We start from the raw sequence: 19,727 nt of genomic DNA, 5'->3' as shown, positions 1-19,727 counted from the left end.
TAATGGTAAAATTGTGGTGTCACAACTCACAAGGGGTGCACCGGAAGGGGGGGGGGGGGTTCAAATTAGGTTAGACTCATTAAACTCTTTTCTTAACAATAAAATCTTGAAATATAAAACTTTTGCAATTAATGAAAGCAGAAATATCCTCGATGACAAGATTTCTTGTGAACGGATTGAAATGATTTTCTGGGCTTCTAGTGTATATACAGTATTGGAATAATATACAACATTACACTAACAGAAGGTGGTAATAAAATAAACAAGAAAACAACGCTCAGCAAATATACATTATTTCCCTCTAAGTACAAAATAAACCTATGATACAAAAGACGGTCACGGATTCTTAAGGATTTTGACCGTGCAGGTTGAGACACGAAAGAAAGAAAAAAGATCATTATTCTACGATTGCCTTTTGACTAGGATTCCTGGCTCCGCCGAGAGTCAAGACGATCAAGTTGTGACGCCTTCCATGAAACCAAATTAGTGCATTTCAGCAACATGCCTAGGGCAGATGAGCAAGTTGCTCGAACAATTGCTTCAGGTGACCGACTCATTTTACCTACCAGCATTCCAAACACCTGAAAAGAACACAATTAATATCCATTTTAGCTGGAAACAGAACTACACCAATGTGCAGTAACCTAAAGTGCGGACAATCTCTTCACACACCGTAATTTGATGCAAAAATTGGTCAACTTTAATAGCGTTTCATCTAATCAAATCTCAATCCCTACCAAGATCTGAATCATAGGGTGCAATTAAAGTGGTGAGAACTGGTGGCTGAGAAGATTTCCTCACCATGGACGAATGAGTACCTCCATCATTGGTTATTTATAGTTACAAGTGCAGCATTTCCATGCAGAAATGTGACTGGGATTGTAGTGGCATAGATGAGTGGACCTTAGGGTCCGCAGCCCATGGGTCAATTTGGCCAAAAAGGGTGAACTTGGTGCTGAAAGCTTCCACAAAAGCAGAGTCCGAGGAAGCAATTTTTCCACGCAGCCATACCCCAACAGATTTTAGCTGAGAAGTGATTTCAATTTGGCCAAAATGACAAATAAAAGATTGCAACATTCAAGACTACAGATGGTGCACAGAAAAGCATGGAAGGCCCATGTATGGCAACACACGGACACGGTGGCATTTGAGTCTGAAACATGATGTATATGAATCCAAACCAATTCCTATGTGTCCCATCCGAATTGCCAGCCTACTTTCATGTGTGGCAAATTTAGGCCATCTGGATAACCTCTCTATATGAAGACTTTTATGGTTACTGTAAATCAGATTAAGTTATAAATTTACCTGTGTACAGAATGGAGCTATGATGCGCTGGTCATCTGAGAGTGACAGCATGCTGCAAGAGAAGTAAATGGCATTTGCCTGGATAATTGGCCAAGGAGCATCAAAAGCCTGCATTGTTATCATCAAACAATTCACAGTAATGTGCACAAATGGTAAGTTTGGAATCGAGTCCAAAAACTCAGAAAGAGTTATAATTATGAGTTCTGAAAAGAATTAACAATAGACAAACCTGGACTAGTGAAGTCATGTAAGCATCAGTTCTTGAGGGAAAGTTTTGACACAGTTGCCGGGTGATATCCCTAACAAAATCCTCATAATCGCTCCTGAGAAAACACAAAGAATTGCTTCTGAGAAAACACAAAGAACCTTCAATGCGGTTCTTCCACATCAAAGTGTTTGCATAAATAACAGCAAACCACTGGATTGTGGATTTGATAATACGCACCGATGATCCGAATTGAAGTAATGTGTGCTGAGTAGCGCAGACATGCTTTCAACTTCCATTAAGGGCAACATTTGTTTAAGAGTGTACTATTCAGAAACATGAAGAGTATTTAGGGGATTCAAACAGAAAAATTATGAAATGAAGCAACCAGCAGGAAGGAGAAAGATGAACCATTTGTCGAGAGTGTACTATTGTAGAAACATAAACAGAGTATTAACGAAGGAGAAAGATGATTTTACCCGGCAAGCCTGCTGGACACCAATGTCATCATCATGAACATGAAGAATCAGGCGTGGAAGGGCTGCATGCACCTGATAATTTATAATTAACTAGCCATTAGTTTTTGCAGACCAATGAGTGTAGGAAGATATCTAAGAAACCTTAGAATGGAGAATTAAACAAATCATGGACAAAGTGAACACCCAGCACATCTAGGCTTTGTGGTGGGCAGTGGAGAAGCATGCTCTCTGATGCTTATGTAGATCTACTAAAAAAGGAAGAGGGGAGCTTCCCCGCATTAGGTTCCCTTCACCCCTCTTTAAGTCTGTGTTCCAGGAGTGTCCAATTTCCTTGAATTGTACTACTGGTTGTACCACCAGGTATGGCATTTTCTATTGCCAGATGCCAATCCCATAGTATCTGAACTGGCAATAACCAAACTCTCTGATATTATATGCTATTCACCAATTATAGCTGATGGGACTAATAACCAAACTCTCTGATATATTATATGCTATTCACCAATTATAGCTGATGGAACTACAGAGGAAAAAATGCCATGTCAAAGATAAAGGTGAAGTTTTCAGAATCAATAGAATACATAAATACTGAATTTGAAAGTGCATATAGGTTTATCGCATCAGACCATTGGACAACTGGCTGCCAACCCTTGTGTGACTCGGCCTACACATGAGGGGGCATGATATTGTGTCTTGATATACATTGGTGTCCCTTAGTAGCTCAAGCTTAAGGGATAAGTGGTTGTAACAGAATCATTTAGCTATCTTCGCAAGAAAACAAAACTTAGTTTTCTGACTTCTATTAAGAACATCTTTATTTTCATTCTGAGGGAAAAGTGAACCAAATAACCAGTCCTCACATGCTAGATTCAGTCTAATCTCTACCATGGTTTTTATTATATCAGCCGTTTGACTCTTAATAAGGTACCTACTAACAGCCAATGTCTAATCATAAGCAGTACAAGGAAAATTAAATACAACCAAAAACAGATATTTGGGAGTGCTATCAAAACCAAAAAACTCAAATAGAATCAAGAAATTTAGTCTTTGTTTCATTATAAAAATCTCTATAAACAGAAGGGAACTTGAAAAGTCTCTCAACAAATTCAGCCAAGTCACCCAGGAATGGTTGGCCAGAAAGGACATGTACTTACTCCTAGGAAAATATTTGCTTCAGTAAAAGTCATCCCAAAGGACCCAAACCCCTTTTGTAGTGATGTGGAGCATGACATTTACTACAGTATCTGGACCTGTCCTATTCCACAGCCATATGACAAGGATTCATTCTCATGCATCCAATCCTTACAGGTTTTGACACCTGAAGGTATTTTGGAATCAGTAGATCGCAGTTTGGATTGGAGATACTTCATGATTCCTTCAATTTATTAGTGATAATCCAGACATAAAGAATTTTCTGAGGTAGATTTGGGACAGCCATGAACAAGGGAACAATACGCTGGCCAGCATATACGCCTTGTGAATAAAGGGAGATATGCAAACTCTTAATGGTCTTCACACCTGGAATTGGAAATATTTAGTATTATACTTAGGGCATACAAACCTCACAAAGCACCACTTGATCTGACAATAACTCAAATGAACACCAGGTTAGGATCAAAGAACCACGACAGACAGGGAACAATGGCCTAAAATCTGAGATGGATATGATTCTCAGATTTATAATAACTTCAGAAATGAATGCTGTGAAGAAACAGCATAAAACAGAGTATCACAAAGCAATATGGAAAAATTGATTACCGATGGGATCTAAACCTGGATTTAGTACCCTTAGCAGTAGGGTGCACAAACCTCTCCAAAACATGAAAGGGATCTGCTGGTTGGATGGAAACTAGGGATGATGACTAATACCACAAGATAAAAACTCTGAATACAAAGCTACCAGTTTTTTAGACATATAGATCTTGACTCCAGGCGACAAATAAGCCATAGAAGGCAAGATCAAGGTAGTAGATTCAAAGAGATCAATTATCTTCATTTAATCATCAATTAGGGCCTCACAAAAGGCATCATAGGTTTCTGTAACCAAAAGAATATGCCTTCAAAAGACTTATCAAGACAGTATTGAAGCATTGGAGGACTGACTGAGTAGCTCTGATACCATGTAGCAAAAGAGAAATGACTAGCTAGTCAGATTATGTAGCAGATAAATGGGACATACAGGTAGCCTGCAGAAGCAGGATTCCTAGGGCTTGCTCCTGGGACGAACCTTCCTCCCCATGGTGACTCTACATCGCGATGGAACCCTAGTAGATGCAGTTGCAGCTTATGGCAGTGTGATAATGGACACCTTGGGGAAACATTACTAGCTAATGCAGGAAAAGGGGATGGACTATGGTTCTACCCATGGAACAATAAGCAATCCTGAAAGGTTTGACATTTTGAATTGAGAGGGGATTTATGGAGGTATCTATTTGTTCAGATTTACAACTAGCCATTGAATCAATGCAAAATTCAAGGAGTGCAGGGGAGGAAATGCGAAATCAGCCAAAAGGCTAATTTTCTTCGTGGTAGGGACTTCAGTTATGTGTGGAGAGAGCAGAACCGGCTAACTTCATGGCAGCAGCTAAGGTGAACAGTGGGCACCTGGTGTGGACACCCAAAGAGAACTTCCTGTTGAGATGCTAGAATTGATCCAGAAGGATGCAGACTCTTGTGTATTTTACAGGATGTAATTGGGTGTTTTTACCTATTTGGGATAATTGTTAGAAGGGAATCCCTTCTTGGATGGAGTATCAATCCCACCATTGGGTGGTTCTTGAACTGCCTAATTATGTACTACCTTCATCTCTAATACAATGAGGAAGCGCCCGGGGGGGGGGGGGGGGTTTGGTAAGAAGTTCAGAAAGACTTGAACATGAGGGGGCAGAGAAGAAGAAATAGATAGGATGATTAAGAGAGAGAACATATATATGTGCTCATTGCTCAAACAGGGAAAACTGAAAAAGATGAATCCCTCTCCAATAGATGGCAAATTGTTGATAACCAAGGTCAAAATACTAGCTAATTTTGCCATTCCAGACTCCGATGATTGAAATACTAATGTTTTGTTGTAACAGTCTATTTTTCCCATTGGTTTAGGTTGGCAATTTTAGGGGCCAACAGCTAAAATAAGTGAAGTAATTTAAAAAAAAAAAAAAAAAAAAAAACCCAGAGATTTTGACAAAACAATGCTTTGTCTAGACTGAATTGAGAAAAATAAATGACCAATTTCGGCAAAACACTGCTAATTTTGTTTAATGCAGGATATGTCAAACTTAACATAGTTACATCCTAATAAACTTTTGAACTGTGTCCATAAAGGGAAAACATGGTCCAAAGGCCTCCGCATAAGCAGAGTCCAGGGGAGCAGTATCCTACGCAGCCTAACCCCAGCAATTTTTGCTGAGAGGCTGTTTCGATGCCTTGGCCTGAGGCTACAACTGGAGGTTCACCAACCATTGCGGCAAGGCGCCCCTAAATCCGCTTTGCTCTGGTAGGAGGGGCGTATCCTCGCAGCCTAACCCCAGCAATTTTTGCTGAGAGGCTGTTTCGATGCCTTGGCCTGAGGCTACAACTGGAGGTTCACCAACCATTGCGGCAAGGCTTGCCCCTATAATACCAGCTATTAGACTCATGGTAGGAAACCTACCAGCTATTGGAGTCGATGCCTAATTATAGGAAATACAAAAAATCAAATGAATGATTGAAGGACTAGGCTTGAATACAAAAAACATACATCAAGATACAGATGCTTCCCCTAGCATGACTAATTATGAAGAAAACAAAGTACTGCAGAAGTAATATCCCTACATTACAGATCTTAACATTCTTCAATACAACAGCAGAAAATATTTCATGGAGTCCATATCAAGGAATTTAATAGTGGATGATAAAACCAGATAAAGGGAAGAAAGAAGCAATTAAAAGCAACAAAATTCAGTAGCACACCAAAATGAACATGAATATTTAAGTGGCACAAGAATCGTAGTTTTTTATTTTTATTCTATAGATTCTTTTGAGTGGTTTTTATTTCCAGAAATGAAAAAGACAACCAAATGATTTTGGAAGCTGAGTTCAATTTATTGACTAAAAAATGTATCCAGGTGGGCGTCATATACCTGCTCAATAAAAGATTCATGTTGTGCACCATCCCCATAGTTGCACAGTGCGCCAAATGCTGTAAATGCAGTGGCACGCATCTTTGCATTCATGCTTTTCTGTTCATGAAACAAGATAATAAGTTTCTCTAAAATCCATCTTGATATGCAGATAAGAATTCATTCTTTACAACTTGATCAAATTATGGAGTGTTTGACCTACAGAAAATATGCTGAAAACTTTATTTAAGAAAATTCAATGTTTTATGTATTTTTAAATATCACCTTCTTTCGTATGTCCCCTCTATATATTTTCTTACGTAAATTAGCCAAGTCTGCTTTGTTATTGCACCAAAATTCTCTTTCAGAAACCCCAAACTCTAAATTCTTTACTGGTGAGGATGCTGTTCCTTTCCTGATCTTCCAAATATTTGATGTAGCCTCAATTGAATGAGGGCTAGTTCTTCCAAAATCTTATCAAAACCAGCCTTTTACAATCCAAGGGCTTCTTGAAATTGCAGTTATGGGCTATGGATGGATCTTACAGATATGGGGTGAATATTTTAGAGATGGGGAACTAGAGTGAATGGGTGTTAGAATAGGCTGAAACTTGAGGGAAATATAGGTAATGCCAAAAGGATATGATCCTTCAAAGTTTGATTCGGTTTGGATGGCTAAATAGAGAGATATGCGGTGTATAGGTTCTAAGGTTCAGGAAAGTCCGAAAATTTAAAAAGAAAGAAAGAAAGAAAGAAAGAAAGAAAGGAAAAAGAAAAAAAGAAAAAAGGAGAAGGAATGGGGATGTGATATGCTGACTGCCACATACATGAATCTAGAAGCCTTATTTTGGAGCTATGAAGGAGATGGATTGACATAAGTGAAGGCTGAGATCCACAGCCATAGAAGAATCCTTGCTTGTCTTAACAAGAGACCCTTATCCCATGCACTTGGAGGTTTCTTACTGATGCTGAGAATACTATTCTCAATGGAAGAATAAAGCAAACACAAGCCTGAGCTTAAAAGCAGAATTAAATTAATATGATCCACGAATCGTTTTGGGAGGGGGGGGGGGCACTGCCTGATTGGGCCCAGCAAGACCTTAAATGTTGCGCCATGTGCATACAGGAACCTCCTTCGGGCCCATGACGACAGGGACTAGACTATCTGGGGAAGTTCTATGGGAGTATGGGTCTTGGATTACTTATTTATAAAGAATTCTTGTAACAGGTCTAAGTTATGCCCATAAATAGCAAATGTGGTCAGACATGGGACTCTTCTTAAAGTGTTCACTTCTACAGGTTGATTTAGATTAAAATACTTTATTTATTTATTTTTGAATAAATAATTCATTACAAACGAGAGAAACAACGGAGGTCCCTTAAAAAGTTGGTTGAAGCAAACAGAGAGAAACTACAAATACAAAGCACTTACTCTACAGGAGGGAGGAAGCATTTTCTAGTAACATAGAGGGGGAAAGGCCACAAGAATTAACAACCCATCTATTCATCCATCCCAGGGGTGTCTGCACATTGGGATTGGGGCAGGGGCAGCATCAATCATGGTTTGACATAAGAAAAAAGAGAACCGCTTCTCTGGTCGAAGGATCTAGACTTGCGGACCTTTTGTGGAGACAGCTTGAATACTTGAACTAGATACGACAGATTAAACATCCAAAAGCAATCTTACATTCTTACCTTTTGCACTACACCCATAGTCAAATCTGAAGTACCCTTTTTCCCCCTCTGTGAAACTGATTCATTAAATAGGAGCAAAATGTTAAAAATACCCAGCATTTAAGAAGGGTAAAAAAAAACCCTCCATCTGGGCCTCAAACTTAGGTTTCAAGTTTGGCCCAGAAAATACAAGGTTTCGACCTGGTTTTGGTTGAAATTAAGACATCTTGGTTTCTGCCAGGGTGAAAACCAGCCTTGAAACTAAGTTTTAAAATTGCTAATTCTCTCCATCATGTTACTGTACGTGGCAGGCGAAAATGGGAAAGGAAACCATAAAAATTATAGCAGTCCTCTTTATGTTAGGCATGTGAGAGGCCATCCCAATAGGCATTTCCTGGTTGATAAGTATAATGTTTTCTGCTTTGTCGTGAAACTTCACTTGCATAACTTATTGACATAACTCAAATGAGAAGTGACAGGCAAGGAATTAACAGTTGAAAATAACAATAAACCAAATACTGATTCAATACTTTCAGTGGATGCCCATGAATTCGAAAAACTTACCTGTAGGTTACGCAGTCGTGATGAAAGATTAAGCAAAACGGGATCCACAGAATCTTTAGGAGATGATTCAAGAAACTACGACATTAAAAGTAAAATATAAAAAGATTCAATGATAAAGCACTGAAGAGAGAATAGTGAAAAGTGCTACTTCAAATAATAACACTAAATTGTACAAAGAACAAGTCATTAAGGTAGACAAACAAAATGAAACTTACTGTAAGCAAGCAGAGTACTGCAGTTAATTGAACTGATTCAACTGGATCTTCCAGTAAAGCCACAATGACACCGAGAACTTGACTAGCATATTGAAGATTATGAATAGATGGGATCTGTTAGTTTAGATGAATGAAACGGTTATTCCTTATTTAGAAAAGAAGCATTGGAGAACAAAGTAAACCAACTTGCGGATCAATAGCAATGTCTAAATATTACAGATGTAAGGTGACACAATATATATGAAAATGGTTTCAGAATGAAAAACTGATTTGACTTTAAATGGCTCTAGGAATACCAATCTCTAAGTCAGATAAGTTTCTTCAGGAAAACATGGTGAACACAGACACATGATAAGTATTATTAGCATTGACCCCCCACCCCACCCTTTTTATTTTTTTTGGGGTCGGGGGGAGATAAACGAGTTTAGTATTAAGAAAGAATATTACAAAAACAGGCCTTCTCCTAGAACCCTCAAGCTAGAGGGGAGGAGAACCCAAACAAAGAAGGCATTCCTTTCCAACTAGTATCCTGACCTAAAAACAAGCCCAATTACAATCTGTAACAAATGTGCTTCCACATCCTTTTGAATCAGGTCTTCTAGTTCTCCAGGAAACTTTTGTGCTTCCCACTGCATCTGATTTTGACTCATCTGTGTCCCCATCATGTAATCTGCAGGTTGGTTTTGTTCTCTTCAAACGTGCTTGAATTCTTTTTTTTTTAATCATGTACCTAGCTGCGACCTACATGATTCTTCCTTTTGTTGCCTGAATCCTGCATGGCCATTTAGTAGCCCCATTCATTATATCAATTGCCAGCCCCGGATCAGATCTAATGGAGATGTTCCCCCAACCCTTATTGGTCACATATTTAAAGGCCTGTAAGGATAGCCTGCATCTGCACTGATAGCCCCGACAGCTGTTCTCCCCTTCCTGCAAAAGCCAATATATTTCCTCTCGCAGCTGACCTGATCGCTCCTCCATATGAGAGGATGATGTCGAGTTTACAAGGCCTCCATCACAGTGTTACAATATAATGTGCTAGGAGGCTGGAACCAAGTGCAAAGTTTAGCCAACTGAGTTTCTCATTCTATTTGGATATTCCGTTCTTCAGCCATAGAGTTAGACTAGGCATTTCTCTCACAAGCAAAGTAGACAGCCCCACACTTGCCTGAACATCCTCAACAATGGCTGCCATCAACTACTCCTTTTTTCTGATTAAATCTCTAAAGATTCTCAAGTTCCTCTCAGTCCAAAGGTGCTGCACAGTTGCACAGAAAGCCACCATAGCTACTATTCCAATTTTCTCCACGTGATCAAAATGGTTTTTTATGTTTACCCACAGGGTAGCTTCAAAGGTTCCTTTCATAGCCCTTCGTTCATTTGTAAGCTTGTTCAAAATGCACCCCCCCCCGCCAAAGTACTAAAAGGCTACTTGAAAAGAGGTGGTCCCTATTCCTGCCAAAATAGACAAGAAGTTTGCTATACAGGAAACTTCCTTCTTATCAACTTGGCTCCCGTTGGTAAAACATCTCTAAGATACCTGCAGGCAGTAAACGGCTTTCTAGGAATATTGTCAGCAAACCACACTACCTCTCAGTTTTCCACTCCACCTTCAGCATTGTTTGTTGAATGGACTCCCAATCTCACTTTGTCATGAAGAGGCTCGTGGCTGTTCCTTTACACACCTCTAAATCAGTATATCCTTGCTTAACCCATCCACCAGTGGAAGCTCTCTCCAACCTCCCTCTTAGATTGTTGATTTCCATGTATAGTCCTTCATTCTCCATCTACTAGGAACCTCTAAACCTTTTGCATCTGTTGGAACCCTGCATCACATGCAATTCTGTTTCCAAATTTTTTGAATAGGACACCTTGTGGGTGCCACTAGTCCAGTCACATATGGATACCTTTCCCATCCCCTCTGAGGCAATGGATAAATGGTTCTGCATCACCCATGTATTTCAACAACTTCTTCCATATCCATGAACAATTATAGAGTCCCATTTAAGATATCTGCTATACAAGACCAATATGCTGTCCTTTCTAGAAGCAATCCACCAAATCTGCCTTAGCATGCTGGCCATTCCTTATGATGAATCCCTAATCCTCCCTTCCTCTTTGGTTTGCATATACCGTACCAAGATAGTAGGTAAATCTTCCTTTCCAGCAAAGGTCCAGTCCACAAGAAGCTTGACAAGATGGATTTCAACTTCATTACTATATTTCCAGGCAGTCCAATATTCCTGCCCAATAGATATAGCAAACTTGTACTCAAGTCAGTAGTTGTTGCCTTCCTACATATGAGAGATATCTTGCTTTCCATCCTTCCATTCTCCTTTGCACTCTGTCCAAGATGGCGGTATAGTCACCTTCTGAGAATTGACTAGAGAAAAAGGGAAAACCAACATAACTTATAAACAACTTGGTTTCAAAAAACCCCTTAACCCTAATAGTTCAGTCCTTATGGGTTAGGCCCCCTAAGGTAGCATAGGACTTGGCTCTATTAAGGTGCAACCCAAAGACAGTAGCAAACTTAGCTAGAGATCCCATACTAGCCACAACCAAACTCTTGATTTGTCTTCACCAAAAGATAATCTACAAACATCAGGTGGGAAATATGTGCATACTTGCATCAAGGCAACAACTTAATTTTCACTTCAACCTCCAGTCTCCTCATAATCCTATAGAAACTTCCATTACTAGAAAGAACAAGTAACGGGATTGAGGGTAACCTGGTCTTATTTGATAAGTATCTTGTAGTAGTAGGGCTGCCATTAATAAGAGCGGAGAACATGGGAATTTTTATACACAACTTCAACCCAACCCCCCCCCCCCTCCCCCCCCCCCAAAAAAAAAAAAAAAAAAAAAATTATCGACGAAATTTATTATTCCAATCACTTCTATCAGAAACCTTTTGCTAAGAGAGTCATATGCTTTGCCCATATCTACCTTCAACAATGCTTAATAAGCTTTGCGCATATCTACCCTCAATAATGCTTGGGGGAGGTTCACTTTGTTCAATTCCTGTTACAATATCATGACAGCCTAGAATGTTATCCACAATTGACCTCCCATTTGATGATAGCATATTAATTCTCAATAACCAAATCACCCACCACCTGTTGCATCTTATTAGTTGATATCTTCGTTATAATGTTACACAGTAAGTTGCATAAAGCAAAAGTAAAATTTTCATGTGTGTTTGGTGGAAGAGACAGAGCAGTTCATATGGGGAAGGAATCTACACTTGTGGCTGCCAGCTGTGAGGCTCTGTTGATTTGGAAAGCCATTTGCTTTAAGGTTTCCACTAGACTTCAAAAGTAACCCCACCCCTTGAGTTTTGGATACCCTAAAGAACAGGTTGGTTGTTGTTGCCTGCGGTCCTGGTTCAGCTTTACTACCGATAAGTTGGTTGTAATTCTCTTCCCCCCTTCCTTTGTAGCCCAGTTTGGTTGACCCTAGGCTTCGGTCGTTTTTGCTGGGGTCTAGGCTCTTCCTTTGTACACGCCTTTTGGTAATGATATTCTTTATTCATTCCCCCCCCCCCCCAAAAAAAAAAAATAGGGGTAGGCCAATATCATGCAGAAGTTCTCACCTCCGCCCCTTTAGCTTTAGGAACAAGAGTTAACAAACACCGAATCAACGGAACTAGCTGTAAGCGTAACTTAATGCTCAAAGAACAAGCCATTAGCATTGGTTAGCTCCTGCCCCACTAAATCCAAAGAATGGTCATAGAACTTAGGCCCAAACCCTTCAGGACCTGGAGCATTAATCCCATATTTGTCCATTGCATGATCATTCAGCCATGTAGTAGCCGAATGCTTTTAGCTCCTCTTGGATGTGCATAAATCAAATACTTAATGATAATTGGACATGAAAAATAGTTGTTGATGGACTACCCTCTTCAGTGGTTCAACTGGCTGGGTTGGATAAGCCAACGACTGTTCAATGAGTTTAGAACAAAAAGGGGTTAGGGATTGATCCTTCCACTTCAAGGACTGGGTGGTGGGTCAACTGGTCAGGCAGGGATTCAAAATCTACTTTGTCACCAGCTCTAAACAACAGCAACAACTACAATTCTGTGAATTGTGCTTCTACTTCTCCCTCTGTCCTTCAACAGAAAATGTTCCTCGTTGAAGGAAAAGACCCTGACATGTCTACATGGATGGACTTATATGAATAACACATGATAATATTGACTTGATAAAAAAAAAAAAAAAAAGAAGAAGAAAAGAAAAGAAAGAAAGAAAGAAAAGAAAGAAAAAGAAGAAGAAAAAAGAGAGCAAAACAGTGTGTCAAGTACTATGAAGAAGAGATCACAAAGAATTTCAGAAAATTATGTTTAATATAAAAATGGAACATAATCCAGCTGCTAGAAGAAAGTAGGAAGGATGCACAATAGTCAAGGACCTGCACTAGTCCTCTCAGACAAAGGCGTCGTACAGTAGGTGACTCATCTGAGACATGTCGACTCATTGCCTCAACAATCTGCTCCAACAAGGAACCAATCCCATCACTGCACAGATGAAAGCCATTTGTCATCAACTGAAATGCTGATTGAACAAGAGCCCAACATGAATCTAAAGCACTACCAATCATGAAATGTCAATATTTAAACCATCTTAAAAGATTGATATTTGATATGCATTAAAATTTAGAAAGTAAACAAAAGTGAGCTTCACAATCAGATAATCTAATATACAGTTAAGCAGGTTGATTCACCAAATGATATTCAATCAAAATGGAACTTTGTGAAAGAAATCAAGTTCATCATTGTGGAGCTAACTTGATCAGTTTCAAAGATATGTTATACAAAAACTGCTGTAACACTGTTGGAAGATGCAGACACAGGGAGTGGCTACTGTCAGAAGACATGCTATGCTGATAGGACCCTGGGATAAGAAAGAGAGTGAGGGGAGAGTTACCCTAACTAACAAAGGGGGATTGTAAATGGAAGGAAATATGTGAGGATGGGGATTGGTTATCTTGTGTAAGGTTTTGGGCAGGCTTTGGCTGAGAGTACCGTGAGGTGTAGGGGGTGACTGGCACCATTGTAACCAGGTTTATTTACCATTGAGCTTGTTTATTAGTAATTAAATCTTGTTAATTTTTGTATTCGACTCGTGGGTCCCTGACAAATTGGTATGAGAGTGCGTTTTGATCTGGGGGAAGGAAGGAGGAGACTGAGTTGTCCATGTTTTTCTGCAAAGGGAATGTGCGGAGATGGCTAATGGAAGTTGTGTTCTTTTGTTGGGGATACCAAATTCTGAATATTGATTGGGTGTGGCTCTCCAACATCTAGAAGGGGATGCATTGGAGTGGGTTTATTGGAGAAAATGGCTGGAATTCGATTGGAAAAATTTCAAGGAAGGCCTGCAACTTGATTTTGGCAAATCTTAGAGTGGAATTGGATGCCACCCAGATTGAGAGGGAAGGATGGCTGCAAAAGTCTTATGGTTGTGGTTTAGAGGAATGATTGAATGTTAGAGGTTTTCAAAAACGAAGTCTGCAACCGCACTATTGCAAAAGGATATTCGAGCTTGGCTAATGGTGAAGCGTTGCCGTGTCAGAGAGGAGTTGGAGCAAAAAGCCCAATGGCAAAACTCCCAGGGGATGAGGCCCGAATTATCAGAGGAGGTTCCGATGACTCTCCTCGGTATACATAAAATCCAGAAATTATGAGATTTTTGGAAAACTTATCAATAGATATCGTGCCTTTGGTGATGACAACACTACGTTGTAATTTGACTTGGAATGCGGACGTCACAAAGGAGGTAGAAGAGGCCGAGGGGAATGGGGAGTGGGAGAAGCTTCAAATATTCAGAGGGAGCGCCGGTTGGACAGCGAGGATTTCAGCAAAACCTCCTTAGAGGGCAACAGTGGGAACTGGTGGTCGATGGCAGTACCGACAAGGGCAGAAACCACTTGAGAAGTGGAGGTGGTTACACAGAAAATTCCGACTATTTCCCTGACGCTCAAGATGGGGTGGTTACATCCAGTGCAGCTGCAGAAGTAAAGGAGACAGGTAGAGTTCTGTTTGCAGCAAGGGAAAATGATGAGGAAGAGATGGTTCATGAAGGGTTTTTGGCTGGACCGGAGGCTAAGTTACAAGCCAGGGTTGGGTTGACCCCAGGCTTGTTGATGCAATTGACCCGGTACCTAAAAACAAAAGGCTGACTAACCCTAGTACACCACTGCCCAATTTCCTGGACTATGGATTGAAGAACTAAGGCCTGAATCTTGAGCCTGTTAAGGAAGCCACTACCAGGCAAGCAGGGGCCCAGAAACAGTTCATAACACCAAAGGGCTCAATATCAAACCAATATAGACAGGGGTATTTTCATCAACCCACTGTTCCTTCTTCTTCTCCCATCGTGCTGAGCAAGCATGTAAATTCGAACCAGAGAGGCCCGAGGGCAGTGGCGGAGAGGCTCTTTTCAAATCTGACAACGGTGGTGTGGCTTAGCTTGGACAAAGAGAGACCCAGGAGGCAGGAGAGCACTGGTGACTTCCCCATGGTTGCTGTTCACCAAGCAGCTTCTGGAATTAACCACAACAACAGTTTTCAAGCAGAAATAGCTCACCTCGACATAGGACTTCAGGCGGAAATACCTTCTGAAATTTTCCTCCTTTCTTGATCCTTCTGATAAAGCTGCGCCGAATGAGGTGGAAAACCTAACGGAGGAAGCCAGCCTATAGATGCCGACGATTCTGGTTGCATACTAAATTGACACCTCACCGTCGAACAGGGTCATCGCACTGATTTACGCTCATCCTTTCCCTTGAGAAGTTGCGGAGATGTTTTTAACAAAGATTTTGCAGACTGAAAGCAATTTAGGGCTACCATGTGAAGGTAAAATGGGATTCTTGGAGCTGAAATTGTTAGACTAACATTCCTCAGAACATTGGCATCTATGAAGCATTTCTTGATGTCAACTGCCTCAGAGGATAAAACGATAGCATCATTCTTAATCAAAATGGGTGCTGCAGGCAAGGATGTGTGGATATCTGGGGAACCTGATGAGCTGATTATGGTTATCTCCAAGATATTTGAGGATGTTTGAGTGCCGTTGGTATATATAATGGGTCCTAATCTGGAAGTCTACGTTATTGTTTCTCAGCATTGTTGCTCACATGTGAAGGGTTTAGGTTGCTGCCTGACTCAGTCGAGAGCTGGATAAGTGGGGACTTACATTTTGGATATCTACATTTTATACAACTCGACGAATACCTGGATGCAGTTGACACAAATGCAAAGATTCATCAGTGGGTGACTTTCACTATTGTACAGGCAAGGAGGCTTGTTTTTGGAGCTATTGAGTCTCCTTGGTTGTGCAGCAAGCATGTGAAGATCCAGATTTTACTTTGTCTTCACCTTGAGGACAAGGCGAATTTTGAGGGGCCGGTAATGATAGGACCTTGGGATAAGAAAGAGAGTGAGGAGAGAGTTACCACTAACAGAGGGGGATTATAAATAGAGGGAAATATGTGAAGATGGGTAGTAGTAATTTTATGTAAGGTTTTGGGCAGCCTTTGGCTGCAGGACTGTGAGGTGTAGGGGGTGATTGGTAACATTGTAACCAGGTTTATCTACCATTGAGCTTATTCTTGCTTGTTAGTAATTAAATCTTGTTAATTTTCGTATTTGATTTGTGGGTTCCTAACATACGCACATTATAGGAGTTTCTTCAGATAATGAAGGCCAAAAAATTAACCCAACGCACATTTCTCTTTCTGTAGTCTTAACCTTAATACTGATGAACAGGGGATTGAGATAGTGTTACCTATGCTAATGTGTATATAAATGCACTGCATTTTTTTAGTAAACCGACAACCCATAGAGCAGAAGAAAGAGTGGGGGAAGCAAGCCTCAAGCCTAGGACCAGATGGCAAAAAAAAGGTATTAATGCCTGGGGCCTCAAGCCTAGCACCTTGCCACAATATGGAAGTCCTGGAAGTCTAGAGCAGATGTCATAGAAGATGGTTTCCAGAATTGAGTCAACAGTCTTAGACTTGAAGGACCATCTTCAAGAATTCTGTTCCAACCAAATGTGAGAAGTCTGCAGCCTGAACACCAGCTTGCCAGCAACATCACAAATAGAGCTGCCTGAAAAGGACTCACCCAGCAATTACCACTCTTGAGCAAAAGGTAAGGGGTCATCCACTATGAGGCCAAAACAGAGTCTGAGGCTCTCTTCCAAATAGATGACGAAAGGGAACAAGAAAATGAGAGGTGATAGATGTTAGAGAATATTCCCAAGATCCCTTGGGATCTCTTCTTTGGTCTTTTTATGGAATGCAGTGCACTATAAGTGCAGCCCTGGTCTCACGCTATTGAATATCAAGAACAGCCTCTCTTCCTCTCTATTTGTATTTCTCAACATTTGATTAACATGGTATAAGAGCCATCTTGATACTGGTTAATCCCTATGCCGATCTTCCTTGATTCTCAGCCCTTTTTTCTTTCTTTCTTTCAATCTGTGGTCCCTATACACTCATCTAGAGTTACCTATTTCACAAGAAGGGGTGATTCTTCTCCCTTGTGTCCATATCCTACTTTGTTGGTGTGTTTGTGATGATGTGAATCTGCTCTGAACAATTAAACAGATGGTTTATACTGTTTATTTGGTGATTGAAGATGTCAACTGAAGCATGACATGGATCTCAGGAAACCAATTTATTTGGTGATTGATTTGCTTGCCAGTAATTCTGGCTGATTTGACGGAGAAAAATTTTCAGATCTTGTTCTTGATTTCTCGGGTAACATTCCTATTCCTATCTTGAAACTTTATTCCCTTTCCAATATAATGGACGATGAGGAGAAAAGATAAGTCAATGATGGAGGTTGTATGCTCCTCTTCCACAGGAATCACTGACAACCATGGTACAAAATTTGATCGAAACCGTCGAATTTTTGGGCAAAATTTCGCATTTTTAGGAGCTTAAAACCATGGGGGAGCCAAAAAAAAGTCCTAGGTTTCGATCGAAACCAGGGAAATTTTGACCAAACCTGTCGAAACCAATCGGGTTGAAACTTGGGTCGACTGGCTGGACCAGCTGGTTCATCTCTTTAAAGTCATATTATTTGCACGAAACTCTGCATTTCACAGAGTTTTGAGCGCGATACAGAGGCGGAGCTTGACTGTGGAAACCTCATTCTCCCCCCCCCCCACAAAAAAAAAAAAGTTTCAACCATTTTTGCATGTTTTTGGATCATTTCAAGCACTTTTAAGAACTTCTTTGTTGATTTTGGCACTTCTTGGTGGATTATTTCAAGGGTTTTCAAGCTTTGTTGCAAGGTAACCAAAGTTTCCCCATTTTTTTTTTTTTCCTTTCTTTCATGGTCAAATGGTGCTTGGATTGTTTGAAAGTTTTTTCCATGGTCTCTAGTAGGTAGATTTACAAGTGTATGTTGTTGGATTTGACCTTTGAAGTGTTCTAGTATTTCTTTATTACTCTGATTTTAAAAAATACCTATAAATTTACATTTTTTTGTTTGTAAAATAAGAAGGGAGGTATTAAGAGGAAGATAATTTTCTTTTCAGAAAGTCACCCAAGTTTTTTAACTTTGTATCAATGGCGGCAATCTTTTGAATGAAAATTTTCTGCTATTTGATTTCATAATTCTTATTCTTGATTGGAACATTATTTTGTGAGGATTTACTGTGTTCCATCATCTTCTTGAACTATTGAGAGTAGAAAAGAAGAAAGGAAATTCTCTTTCTGAAATTACTCAAACCTGTTCTTAGATTAGATAACCATCTTCTTGAGCTATTGATTATAGAAATGAAGGGAGGAAGTTTTCTTTCTGAAAAATAGTCAGATCTATTATTCTCAGATCAGATCTGCTTTAAGGAGGCTTCAGAAATTGTGGTCAAGCATCATGTATGCAGCCTTACCGCTGCTTTTGCAGAGAAGCTGTTTCCAGTTTCGAACCCACGACCCCTTGGTCACAATGGAGTAACCTTACCATTGGACCAAGGCACATCCTAACTCAGTAACATATAGATCAAAAAAATGGCAGCAAGTACTGAAAGTGCAAATAACTAAGACATACCCATATCGGACAAATTCAGATAGTGCTGCAGCTGCAGCTTCCCTTTGAAGTTTTTGCGGTTGAGTCAAGGCTTTGGTCAGAATCATACATATTGTTGGAACCTGGACAATAAAATCATAAAAAAAAAATTGTGAAATTACAGGGTAAGTCCTTAATACTCTATCAACTTTTGTTCTACAATCAACCTCATTGAATTCCAAATTTGCTCATACATTTTAAGCTTGTTAACCCAATTGACCCAGAGCCCTTTGTTCCTTCCAAAGGGATTCAAAGCTGTTCCCAGTATTAGCAGAATATAATAAAATGCACTACTGGAGTAATATCCATTATGAGTTCATAACCACACACTTAATGGAGCTCCAACAATCCGGAATTTCCTAAAGAAGTTCAATCAAGTAAAGCAGTCCATATGGGTTCATTTCAGTCTTCCATTATGAGGTCTTGAGCTATTTTGGTTACATTTTGATTCAATGGTTTTAATCTTTTGTGCAGTCAATTCACTACCTAACCATGGTTACCATGGGCTTCCTAATCCTAGCTGTGTGACTCCTACTTATAGTTGTTGACACCTAGCATCTATGCTCTCCTTGGGTCCAAGAAAGCAACATGACTTGTTAATACATGAGTTTATGTTGCTTGATTGGCTCTTCGTTGCCTATGCTTAACTTTTTTCTGTTATCTTTTAGTTTTCTTGTTACAATATCACTTTCTATTTTAGATTACGTTTCTATGTATGTTACTTTCTATTTTGGTAACTTCCTAATTTTCTTATTGCTTGGTCGACAAGTAATTACCTGGGGTAGTTTTATTTTTAGGATTTTAGGAGATTCTATGCAATGTGTAATTTTTCTTTTGCTGTAACTCAGTTTAGGAAAGTTGTCCTAACTAAGATTTGATCTTACATTATAAATGAAGTAGTAGGGGACAAACAACACATATATGCAAGCCCTCTCTCTTCTTCTATTCTTCTTCTTCTTCTTTCCAAATTTCCTTTCAATCCCTAGGCTGATTATAGGTGCTGAAATTCTAACATGGTATCAGAGCAGGGTTTAACCAGCCTAGGGACTGCTTCTTCTCTCTCAATTTTGATCAGTTTTCTCTATTTTCCCTTTGTACCTGGTGCGCAGCC

The 19,727-nt window shown here is 39.8% G+C and overlaps 1 protein-coding gene across 1 annotated transcript; it reads right to left on the bottom strand.

The window, feature by feature from the left end:
• Nucleotides 1-64: 64 nt before the first annotated feature.
• Nucleotides 65-19,407, bottom strand: LOC149021354 (protein SHOOT GRAVITROPISM 6-like). The gene is made up of 10 exons (XM_089149593.1): nucleotides 18,599-19,407; nucleotides 12,952-13,057; nucleotides 8,542-8,655; nucleotides 8,327-8,401; nucleotides 6,111-6,209; nucleotides 1,993-2,064; nucleotides 1,754-1,839; nucleotides 1,538-1,631; nucleotides 1,309-1,416; nucleotides 65-581 (listed from the first exon to the last, which is right to left on the bottom strand). Exons 1-10 carry the CDS (start codon nucleotides 18,682-18,684, stop codon nucleotides 420-422), a joined length of 1,002 nt encoding a protein of 333 aa, XP_089005719.1. The 5' UTR covers nucleotides 18,685-19,407; the 3' UTR covers nucleotides 65-419.
• Nucleotides 19,408-19,727: the final 320 nt, after the last annotated feature.

Source organism: Hakea prostrata, chromosome 3 (assembly GCF_041222555.1).
Source record: "Hakea prostrata isolate BN-2017 chromosome 3, UWA_Hpros_2, whole genome shotgun sequence".
NCBI lineage: Eukaryota > Viridiplantae > Streptophyta > Magnoliopsida > Proteales > Proteaceae > Hakea > Hakea prostrata.
The sequence above is the reverse complement of the archived record's forward strand: the minus strand, read 5'-3'. Positions and strand labels throughout refer to the sequence as shown.